The 12,784-nt window shown below is 40.7% G+C and overlaps 1 protein-coding gene across 1 annotated transcript; it reads left to right on the top strand.

Annotated features, from left to right (window-relative positions):
• Positions 1–2,563: 2,563 nt before the first annotated feature.
• LOC139348076 (interferon-induced protein 44-like) lies at positions 2,564–12,262 on the top strand. The gene is made up of 6 exons (XM_070988023.1): positions 2,564–2,594; positions 6,848–7,043; positions 7,857–8,003; positions 8,128–8,299; positions 8,449–8,549; positions 12,101–12,262. The coding sequence occupies exons 2-6, from the start codon at positions 6,990–6,992 to the stop codon at positions 12,260–12,262; spliced, it is 636 nt and encodes a 211-aa protein (XP_070844124.1). The 5' UTR covers positions 2,564–2,594; positions 6,848–6,989.
• Positions 12,263–12,784: the final 522 nt, after the last annotated feature.

The following is a 12,784-nucleotide window of genomic DNA, read 5'->3' as shown; positions in this document are numbered from 1 at the left end:
ACACACACACACAGCTCTCTGCTCATCCTGACAAACAGCTCCCCCTCCTCTCCCCTGCCCCACTCTCTACTCTAATGACAAACTTTTACCGTACCCATTCATAAAAACTATTACCCATCATTGCACCAATGTCTCTCTGCTACCTCAATATGTGCCCTGATCAGCACTGGACTCTCCAAACTTTTTTTGTTGTTGTTTTTCTTAAATGTTTGCACACATCTTTTCTGTATTTTTGTTGCAATGTGCACTCTTTCTTTTTGTGTTTTATGTGTATAGCTTGCAGGTACAACTATGATATATGTGCAAAAATATAGACATATGTATTGGTTTCACCTAAATCCATTCTGCATTTTCTGAAATGCTACCACTAAAATTTTTAACATGGAACATAAGGGGAATTGGTTCTCAGGCTAAAAGAATGAAAATAATGAATCACCTGGACAAACTACAAGCAGACATCTGTTTATTACAAGAAACTCATCTTACTGCCTCGACCAAAATAAATTAAAATCACCTCAATTTACTCATGTTTTCTCCTCAACCTACATTAGCAAACAGAGAGGGGTTTCTATTCTGATTAACAATAAAGCTTCAATTCCACCATCACTGACACAGAAGGATGTTTCATTATAATAAATATATCAGTCAACAATAAGCCCATCACAGTCAGTAATATCTACGGCTCAAATTCTGATGAGCCACCATTTTTTCATAACTTTTTCTCATCTATCGCCAACAATTCCAACTGTCCAATCATCATAGGAGGTGATTTCAACACAGTCATTGACCCATCCATAGACCGCAGCAATAACACAAACATACGAACCTGCCAATCATCTGACACAATCAAACAGTTTATGACTGACATGGGATTTGGTGAGGCTTCAACATTCATCCACAAGACAATACTCATTCTTCTCTCCAGTTCACCAGCCATTTTCATGCATTGATTTATTCCTCACCAGCAATTCAATTATATCTAATATTTCACAATCAAAAATCCACCCCATCATCATCAGTGATCATGCCCCAGTAACATTCACATGGAATAAAACCACCCCATACAGACCCAACACCAGATGGCGCTTCTCCATCCCTCCTCAATGATCCAGAGTTTGACAGTCACATTAGAAAAGAGTGGACATCCTTCCTAGTAATAAATGATTCCCCAAAGTTATCTCCGTCTATCATATGGGAAACAGATAAACCAGTATTAAGAGGCATAATCATTTCATACTCCGGATACACACAAAAAAAGAAAGAACAGCAACAAAAAACTGAACTGGAGCAATAAATCCAACACTCAGAGGACATCATCACCAACAAGCCATCAGAGGAATCACCGACTAAAGTTTACAACCTGATTGAGTGACGGGTGGGACGGCCAATCACACAGAAACGGCAGAGCCAATCGAGGACCGTGTGAGCGGTCTAAACAGGCTTCGGCTTTAGCGGCGGTTTTCCGCTTGGTCCTAGTGCCTGACGCGTCTGCGTTTAATATAGCGAACATTGTTTTTGGACGGTAAAAACTGCAGGGGACAAAAACGGCGTTTTGAAAAAGTGCAGGGGACATGTCCCCTGCGCCCCCCCTAACATTACGTCCGTGGCTTGGTGATGTTTTCAGAGAGTTCAAACAGAAACATGCTGTGAAACAGAAAACATCATGTTGAATGTGAAAGTGAAAGTCTACAAGTCTTACCCTTGTGGTCATGATGATGAGTCATTATCTCTTTGTGACTCAGTGTGGATATTCTGTGTGCCTTCGTGAAGACGGTAAGCATAAGTTTTCATTGTCCTCAATGTGGTTTTAGTTCATTTATTTATGGCATATTTACATGGCTGCTCGCTGTTTTTTCTATGTCTGTAATGTGCTTTCACTGCATGTTTGTTACAGCAATAAAACTCTCCCAATCTCTGTTTCATTCATTGAATCTGTTTATCAAATTTTACTTTCAGTTTAGCTTGTTTAACACTGATTGTTGTTTATGTGTGTGTGTGTGTGTGTGTGTGTGTGTGTGTGTGTGTGTGTGTGTGTGTGTGTGTGTGTGTGTACATGTATATATATATACATATATTCACACACACACACACACACACACACACATATATAATGAGGGGTTTTTTATAACTCAATTCCACCAACAATCGTGTTTTTGGGTTTGATAGAAGCTTTGAATGAAATAAATGCTCTTTTGCTGTTGGAGGATATGAAGTCATTTTGTTGTAGTAATAAGTACAAACTTTTCTTTTTCAGTCACTGCAAACTGACACTATAATGTTATCTTGAAATATTATTCATTAACACCTTTATAACAAAGCGTCCAGTCATTTGGCTTCAAAGTGAAAATAAAGAAATTCATGCAAATGTGAGTTTTACTGTAACTGTTTTATTTTTCAGCCATGGGAGGAAATCAGTCCACACCTGCGCCACCCCCTCCATCTCCATGTAAGATTATTTAAAGAAAACATGTCTCTAATTTATGGAAAAATACAAATTGCTGCATGATGACTAGGTTTTCATAACCCTTTGTCCTCTCTGAACATGTGCTGCTTCCATCAGTTTTCAGCGAGCCGTGGAGGAAAATAAAGTGGGGGTGAGTGTCTGCACCTTCAGTCTGACCTTTGACACTCTGTCACAGGACAAACAGTCGGGGCTCTGTTGTTGATTCCGCCGCTGGCGTGACGCAGCGCGGCGCAAAGTCACGTCCGCTTCACCGGTGGGGCGTGGCGGCGCAGACTTTGGTATTTTCGTGCACTACGCTGTGTAACAGTCAGTCTGCAGCATTATTATTGTAATACTGAATAGCGCCGCATGGTGGTGGTGCCTCCTTTTGTTGCATATGTAGAGCTGTTTAGTTGTTCGCCGATGTCTCACGCCCTACAGACACTCCCGAAGAGGAACTCCATAACGAAGAATCGGTAATGAGTTTCATTACAGCTGCTGGCGCATCTCCTCCCCCTTCTCACCTCAGTCCCACCCAGCGGCGCAACTCGGAGGGAGCGACTAAACTGCCTCAAGCGGCGTGTATCCCAGCATACCTTGCGCGGTCCGGAGTCTTCCGACTATATCCCGTTTCAACAACTGTGTTCAGATAAAAAGATTTATGACCATTCATTTGATTTATTTGGCAGTAAAGGTGAAAGGAAAGAAGGAAGAGAGACAGCAGCAATGTCGTCATCTATTATTTAAAATTATTTTTTAAATTATTTAGGACCCTGGGAATATGCTGGATTTTTTGTCTTCTAAAGTAGACAATGTAAACATTTTGTACATTTTCATATTTTAAAACATTTGAAATACAGTCACAAAATTTTAAGATTATGTTTTCAACACAGGTCAGATTTTGGCGAATTTGATGATAATTTTGACGTTATTTACACTATGTATGTATGTCCTTATCTATCTATCTATCTATCTATCTATCTATCTATCTATCTATCTATCTATCTAGATATGTATCTATCCAGATAGATAGACAGATATAGACATACATATATAAAGCGTCCCTGTAATTCTAATAAATGTCTATATCTATCTATCTATCTAGAGAGAGAGATCACAACAATTAATCGATGATCAATTAATCATTTGTTATTGAACAATATACTATTATATTTAAGCAATTTGATTATAGTAGATTTGATAGCAGATTTTTATCTTATCTATGAGTGTGAGAGCTGTCTATTGCCATTATTACTATCACTATAAGTGTGCTCTACATGTTCAAGTACATGTCTTTAATATGTCAGCCTTTACATCTTTAACTATTTGGTAGTTATATGTAATCCTATCAGAATATGCAACATTTGCTGTGGAGATTGTTTGGTATATGCAAAATGTCTGTTTTAAAATAACAATTAATTGATTAAGTGATCATTAAAATTACCAATGATAAATTCAATGGTAAGATTATTGTTGGATTGGAAATGGTTTATATACCCCGATATTATGTGGCTTGGAAATCGCTAACGCTAGCTGGCTAATCATTATCTCATATTGTAAAAAACAGAGACCATTGAAAGGACAGTGCAAAAAAACTAGGCAAATTGAATATTCCAAATGGGGATTTAGGCTAAAGTGGCTTGGAAATTGTTTACTGTTTAAATATCCTGGCACAGGAGAATCTTTAGAAGACTTCCGTCCGCGCAATCTCACGGGAGAATCTTCGGAAAACTTCGGACCGCTCCCGCAACTCGGAAGGAGGGAGGGGAGAAGGCGTGGAGTGGGTTTGGCACAGCCGAGTCAAATCTTCACCAATCACACCAGCTTCTCGCCTCACCTTTAAATACTCCGCCGGCAAGGCGCATGCCAAGTTTCGAGGATGACTGAGCCCGCGCAGGAAAGTGGCCGACGCCCAGACTTCTCCCAGGAGGAGACTGACGTCACTCATAACGTCCTCGGCCTCCTCCTCCTCCTCCTCAGAGCAATGATGTACTCCATCTTTGTAGATTACGTTAAGCATTACTATGATTACATTTGTATTTGGAATGAAATGACGTGGGCAATAGTGGACAACGATCATCACTTACGTTTTTTCTATGTGTCTGTCTCTGGAGTGCTCTGAGATAGATGCAGTATATATGCTCTGTGGGATTTCACGGCTGTTTCTGGTTGGCACAGCGACGTTAATTGCTTAGTTCGCATCCCTGTTTCACCTGTGTACATTCGGTCAGGGTGAGTGACCATTACGCGTGCCAAACGCGCTTGCAATGTCGTCAGATGAGATACTGATCAAAATATAGGTCTGACTGTATGTGCTGACTCAGACAGTTGCATTGAATCGTGGCTGTTGCCACATTTTCAGTGGATAGCCGTTATCACCTATCAGCCCCCCATCCAGAGGGGTGTCCCCCTGAAAGACTGTAGGGACGTTAGAATTCACCCGGATGAACGAGTCATGTGTCGACCCGGGGAAAGTGGCAAATACGTTCGCACTGAGTCACAAAGAGATAATGACTCATCATCATGACCACAAGGGTAAGACTTGTAGACTTTCACTTTCACATTCAACATGATGTTTTCTGTTTCACAGCATGTTTCTGTTTGAACTCTCTGAAAACATCACCAAGCCACGGATGTAATTTTTGGGGGGGGGGGGGGGGGGGGGGGGAACATGTCCCACGCACTTTTTCAAAACGCCGTTTTTGTCCCCTGCAGTTTTTTACCGTCCAAAAACAATGTTACGCTATATTAGGTAGAGACGCGTCAGGCACTAAGACCAAGCGGAAAACGGCCGCTAAAGCTGAAGCCTGTTTAGACCATTTAGGCCACTCACACGGTCCTCGATTGGCTCTGCCGTTTCTGTGTGATTGGCCGCCCCCCCTCCCGTCACTCAATCAGGTTGCAAACCGCCAGGATTTGTACACCGGTCTGCTGGTTGCCCAGGAGACAGCAGTTCCCGACTCGAGCTTCCCGCTGATCTGCCGCTGCCTGTAGGCTAAGTTGTTGAACATCATGTTGGACCTTTGTTCTGCCTGGGTCACGTCACCAAGACGGATTGTAATATTAGAGATTTCATTTACACTAACGTTTGATTTATGTCCGTGTGCGTGTCCATGTGCTATCTATGTTGTGAATCGCGTGTGTGCGTGCGGCGTGCCTCTGTGTGTGTGTGTGTGTGTGTGTGTGTGTGTGTGTGTGTGTGTGTGTGTGTGTGTGTGTGTGTGTGTGTGTGTGTGTGTGAAGCTTTGGATGAGTTGATTATGTTGACCTTTCTGTGGTCTTTGGGCAAATTGACCCTTGTTCACTTTTCATTTGTCAAAAAGAGGATTTAAAGAGGATATAATTGTTAACACTCATTTCAAATCAAATTGATGGTCACTACTGAATGATGGACATTTTATTCAATTTCTCCCCACCTGTGATATTCAGATAGTCAGTTTGACCTGCCCACCACTGGGTGGTGCTATTAAAATGAGGTCTGTTTACCATACATTCCAAAAATAAGTGTAAAATTGGTATTACTGAATTAGAGTGAAGTTGACTAACAATGTGACACACAGAATTGGGTGATAATATTTTGCTACATGCTTTACAACCAGTCAAACCAAAAAAGGGAGCAGTAAACTTAAAAGTAACAATAGAAAACTAGAAGAACTGCTAGAAAACACAGTAAACTGAAAGAGTTTGAGTTTTATTAAAAATACTGGTGTCCCCCACCTCTAAAATCAAAATTTCGTCCATGTACGTTTGTCACCAGGCAATTTGAGTCACAGATCACCAGACATCCCTGTTTCACCTGTGTACATTCGGTCAGGGTGAGTGACCATCATGCGTGCCGAACACGCTTGCGATGTGGTCAGATGAGATACTGATCAAAATATATAAATTTAGGTCTGACTGCATGTGCTGACTCAGATAGTTGCACTGAATCGTGGCTGTTGCTAATTATTGATCGCAGTGAAATGCCAGACACTGTGGAAACCTGCCTGTGAGGTATTGGTGACGTGAGCGCACGACTCTGCCGGTTTACGGAAATCCACTTGCCCAGCGGTGCGCCGCTGCCGCACAGAGTTGACTGGGTCTGGGGTGGCGAGCTTTCAGCGCACTTTTACGCCGCCGGCATGGACCGAAATGGAACAAAAATTCAAATCCGCCGGCTGATTATGCTGACACCTCCCCCTACTGCGCCACAACGCCCATCCTGGCGCACCTCTGTACGCCTCGGTTTACCAAAATACCCAGTGCCCTGTGCGCCTGCCTGCGCTGCACGAAAATATCACTGCGCAGGGTGCGCAGTCTGCGCCGCACAGGCAGCGGAATTGAAAATAGAGCCCCCTGAGTCATTTCTATTTGTTGTCGCCGTTGTTGAAGTCCAACGTAATGCGTGTTTCCCTCCCTGAGCAGAGACAATCAGAGCGCTTTGCAGTATGTGAAAGACTACAAACCTCGAAATGGAAACCAGCAGCTCAGGATTCTTCTTCATGGACCTGTTGGAACAGGAAAGTCCAGCTTCATCAACTCTGTCCAAAGTGTCTTACATGGCAGAATGTACACACAGGCTTTGGTGGATAACACCTCTCATGACTCTTTTACCAAAAAGGTATGAAGAACTTTTGAATGTGTTAAGAAAACATCCTAAATTCATCATGTCATAGAAAAGCTTTGCAAACCTTTATGAAACTCGCATTTGTATTACATTTAACATTATATAGTCTTCAACTGAGGAGTGAGAAGTTTCTCCAGTAGGTTTCTGCCTTTGCAGTTGAAGGACATTAAAACATCTTTGCATCATATTGTAAGATAACAGCAGAACAATCCACCAACATAGCTGTTAACAGTTTTAAAACTGGTTCTACTTCTCAGATAAAAAGAAGGAGAAACCAGCTTTGACTGTTGATAGGAGACGTTATATAATCCAGTATTCATTATCAAGTTGCATACTTCACATCATCATCCATCCACCCCACCCTCCACCTGAGTCTCAGCAGGGGTGGATGAACTTTATGCGACTGTCTGCTTTGCAGCCAATCAAACAATGTCAGAACAAATGACTGGTTTCTGTTGAGGACAGTCATTGTTTATATGACCACCAGTGGCCAGCAGTCAGGAAGAACATTGTAGCAGACCAATGACAGGATGATTTGATAGTAAATGTGTGATTTTAGTCATTTTTTAGTGATTTCAAAAATTAGTTGTCACTCAGTATTAAATTCATCTGCTGATCATTAACTGTCAAGAAAGCAGACTCACAGAATGAAGAGTAATAAACAAAATTCATGACTCCAAAACAAAGAAAGAGTCTTTTATGGTTTCCCATAATGCTCTCTGGGTATCATCTGTGTCCATGTCTGCTCCATAATGATCAAAGTAACTGCTTTTTTTTTTTTTTTTTTTGGTCAAATGTGCTTTATAGTACACAACCTACAAGATCCAAAAAGGAAGGTCAAGCACCTTTTATCCTTTTGTCTTCAATGACATCATGGGCCTGGAACAACGCGGAGGTGTCCATGTGGAAGACATCAAACTGGCTTTGAAGGGACACGTGATGGATGGTTACAGGGTACAGTTGCTGCAAACTTTGCAGATCTTTTTTGTACAAATTTAGGTCATGTGATACTTTGAATTCTGTATTTATTTATACATTTTGTAAGTGTCATTTAAAAGTATTTAAATGTCTTTTCCAGTTCAATCCTGAGTCTAAGTTGTCAGAGGATGATCGATTCTACAACAAATCTCCGACTGACAACGACAAAGTGCATGTTCTGGTTTGTGTCATCGATGCAAACAAACTATCTATCATGAACAAAGAAGTTCTGCAGAAGATTTGGGACATCAGGAAAGAAGCCAGTGACCTGGGTGAGAGCAGAAATCTCTGTTTTTTCTGTCCTGCAGTGATCAAACACTTACTTCCTGTAGCTGTTTATAGTCACAGAGAAACAGCTGTGATCCATTTGCAGTTATGTCAGTTACAGGACTCACTAGTTTTTAACATGTTGTTCTGACAGGGATTCCTCAAGTGGTCATTGTCACCAAACCTGATGAGCTCAGTCCTGAAATCAAAGCAGATGTAAAGAACGTCTACAAGGTCAAGATCCTGAAGCAGAAGGTATGCTTGATGAGAAATAATATGAATTATCAATATTAGTATTCTGATGTCCAAACTCAGGGAACTGGCCAATTCCGAGTCCTGATCTGATGCCAGTGAAAGGTTTTTCCCAAACATAAAATCTGTAAAGTTGAGATCCCCATTCTCTATCATATATAAAGCACTGTGAGAAAAGAAGACTTTTAACATCTAGTCCTGAAATGATGATGTATGAACATGAGTTTTTACCATATATCAAGTTGTAATGATGATTATTGTAAGCTGCTGTTTTTTTAATTAGCAAAGAAATGTGATCATACAGGGAGTCAAAGAATTTAAATGTGAACCAAGTGTAAAAGAATATCAAGTGTATCCAGTTGAGTCACTGGTTATTAAGTTCAATTCAATTCATTTCAATTCAATTCAATTCAATTCAATTCAATTCAATTCAATTCAATTCAATTCAATTCAATTTTATTTGTATAGCGCCAAATCACAACAGAAGTTGTCTCAGGACACTTTCCATATAGAGCTGGTACAGACCAAGCTCTTTTATCTACAGAGAACCAACAATTCCCTCATGAGCAAGCACTTGGCAACAGTGGCGAGGAGAAACTTCCTTTTAACAGGCAGAAACCTCGAGCAGAACCAGACTCTGGGTGGGCGGCCATCTGCCTCGACCGGTTGGGTGAGAGAGGAAGAGCAAGAGAGGGAGAGTGACACAGACATGCAGTCACAGTAACAGTGACAGTGGATGTAATAACAGTAGTAGCAGTTGCAGTGGATGTCAGGCAGGGCCAAGCTGTAATCCAGCTGTAATCCACAATCCTGATTCAGCCACTGTGGAACCTGCAAGACGACAAAGCACAGAGACTCCGGGGAAGGAGCTAAGTTAGTAACACGCCGTGGTAGGACATGAAAGCATGCAGATGGAGAGGGACAGAAGGACAGAGGAGCTCGGTGTATCTTTGGAGGTCCCCCGACAGTCTAATCCTATAGCAGCATAACTAGGGGCTGGTCCAGGACAAGCCTGAGCCAGCCCTAACTATAAGCTTTATCAAAAAGGAAAGGTTTAAGCCTACTCTTAAATGTAGAGACAGTGTCTGCCTCCCGGACAAAGACTGGAAGATGGTTCCACAGGAGAGGAGCTTGATAGCTAAATGCTCTGACTCCTGTTCTGCTTTTTGAGACTTTAGGAACCATAAGTAGACCTGCATTCTGGGAACGCAGTGTTCGAGTAGGGCAATAAGGTACTATGAGCTCTTTAAGATAAGAAGGTGCCTGGCCATTTATGGCTTTGTAAGTAAGGAGGAGAATTTTAAACTCTATTCTAAACTTTACAGGGAGCCAGTGCAAAGTGGCGAGTATTGGAGAAATATGATCTCTTTTCCTGGTTTTGGTCAGAACACGTGCTGCAGCGTTCTGGAGCAACTGGAGAATATTCAGCAACGAATTTGGGCAGCCTGATAGTAAGGAATTGTAATAATCCAGTCTGGAAGTAACGAATGCATGGACTAGTTTTTCTGCATCATTTTGAGACAAAATATGCCTGATTTTTGTGATATTACGTAGGTGAAAAAAGGCAGTCCTTGAAATTTGTTTTACATGGGAGTGAAAGGACATGTCTTGGTCAAAGATAACTCCCAGATTCTTTACAGTGGTGCTGGAGGCCAGCGCAATGCCATCCATAGCTGCTATGTCATCAGAAAGTGACTTTCTAAAATGTTTAGGGCCTACTACTATAACTTCAGTTTTGTCCGAGTTTAGCATCAGAAAATTACAGGTCATCCAGGTCTTTATGTCATGAAGACATGCTTGTAGTCTAGTTAACTGACTGGTTTCTTCCGGTTTCATTGATAAATATAGCTGGGTATCATCTGCATAGCAATGAAAATTTATTGAGTGCTTCCTGATAATCTTACCTAAAGGAAGCATATATAAGGTGAATAGAATTGGTCCAAGCACAGAACCCTGTGGAACTCCATAGCTGACTTTAGTGAGCACAGAGGAGTCGTCATTAACGCGTACAAACTGAGAGCGATCTGACAAGTAGGATTTAAACCAGCTTAGCGCAGTTCCCTTAATGCCAATGAAGTGTTCCAGTGTCTGCAATAGGATGCCATGGTCAATGGTGTCAAATGCAGCACTAAGATCCAATAAGACTAGTACAGAGACAAATCCTTTATCAGATGCAATTAGAAGGTCATTTGTAACTTTAACCAGTGCTGTCTCTGTGCTATGATGCACTCTAAATCCTGACTGGAAATCCTCAAATAAACTATTATTGTTTGGAAAGTCACACAGCTGATTGGCAACTGCTTTCTCAAGAGTTTTTGAGAGAAAGGGAAGGTTGGATATCGGCCTATAGTTGGCTAAAACCCCTGGATCAAGAGTAGGCTTTTTAAGAAGCGGTTTTATCACAGCTGCTTTAAAGGACTGTGGTACGTAGCCTGTTGATAAAGAGAGATTGATCATGTCTAATACTGAAGAGTCAATTAGAGGTAATACTTTAAATACTTTAAACAGCTTAGTCGGGATAGGATCTAAAATACAGGTTGATGATTTTGATGATGAAATTATTGAAATTAGTTGGTGAAGGTCGACAGGAGTAAAACAGTCTAAAAAGTCTAAGTAACAGGTCATGTATTTTTCCACTGAGTAACTTTCTTATAGAGCAGTCACGTCGGCCATAACAAGTAGATCCGTGCCAAGCCGAACCAAAGGCCAAGGCTCGACAGGAACTTTACCAAGTAAAGGAAATACACATATGAAATTGCACAAATACCAATTTGGCACTTTGGTGTGCAAAAGGTGTGCAATGCAGAGGAGGGGTTCGGAGAAAGAGTATAAATTATTTGTAATAGTAATATTATTAAAAAGATTTTTTCCGTTTTTATAGTTTTCTGTTGGTCGTAAAATATAGATTGTTGTGTGCTAAATATCCTGCATGTTCGAAAAGACTAGTCTAGCCCACTGAAAATTAACAGATCCTTGGGGAATATTAGCCACTAAACATTATTTATTTACTCAGTCTTTTTCCATTGCACTTTGTTGCATTTTACATTTAAAGATACATCAATTTTTCCACCTCAGCCAAGTGGAAAAATATCTTTTATTATTTGACACGTTTGTCAAATTCTCAACTAGTTCCGCATAAGTTTTTTTATTCAAGTCAATGAAAACACGCCTGAAGAGAAGTACAACACATGATAATTGTTCAAATGACGATGATGATGAACACTTTCAGCCTTTCCTATTCCAGACGATTGTTGGCAGAGCTGGTTTCACATACTATGTCACTTCAAAATGGAATGAACTAGAACCTGCCCTCAAACTAGTGTTTTTTTGTTTTGTTTTTTCTTATTCCTTGTTTATTGTGTTGTTTCTATCTGCTGCTTTAATTGCTTCTCAGGTCTTTCTGGAAAAGATATCTTGAAAAACACACTGATTAGATAAAGATTAAATTAAAAAAAAAAATCCTCAAGGGCAATCATGATGCTGCAGTCCTTGGTACATCCTGAGCTCTGAGCTGTAATCTAAACACAGACGTTGTGATTTTTTTTAAAACACAGTTGGAGAAATTCAGTGCAGATGTGGGAATTCCTATGAACTGCATCTTCCCCGTGAAGAACTACCATGAAGAAATTGACATCGACAGTGATGTTGACTCACTGATCCTGAGCGCACTGAGAAGCATCATCAGCTTTGGAGATGATTACATCAACTTCAGATAGAGTGCTGAGAGACTGACATGTTTTAATACAGAATGAAACGGCTGTGTTTCATGATGATTTCATGTCTCCACATTTCATAGTTTAAAGTCCCTGAAAATTCACTTTCAAAATTTAGTATGTCTCAGTAACATTAAAGGTCCATGTGTTGGGTTTAGTGCCACCTAGCAGTGAGGTTGCAGATTGCAGCCAACATAAAACGCCTCGTCTCACCCTCCCCGACAGTGAAAGCTGCTCTCAAGAGTCAGTATTTGGTTTGTCCATTCTGGGCTGCTGTAGAAACATGGCAGTGCAACATGTAGAAGAGGATTATGAAGAGTTTGACAGTCAAAACTCACATCTTTCAGACTGTGTGGGTGGAGTATGACCAGATTTAAAGCACATGAAATATGGGACATAATGTTTTTAACTAAGTCCATTTCAAATCAGTGAGGAGAGCACAGAGGAAAGTTGTGAAATAAATGCAGCTGTTCGATTTATTTATTTATTTATTTATTTATTTATTTATTTATTTATTTATTCCAA

The sequence above is a fragment of the Chaetodon trifascialis genome, chromosome 19 (genome assembly GCF_039877785.1).
Source record: "Chaetodon trifascialis isolate fChaTrf1 chromosome 19, fChaTrf1.hap1, whole genome shotgun sequence".
NCBI classification, from domain to species: Eukaryota; Metazoa; Chordata; class Actinopteri; order Chaetodontiformes; family Chaetodontidae; genus Chaetodon; species Chaetodon trifascialis.
The sequence above is the reverse complement of the archived record's forward strand: the minus strand, read 5'-3'. Positions and strand labels throughout refer to the sequence as shown.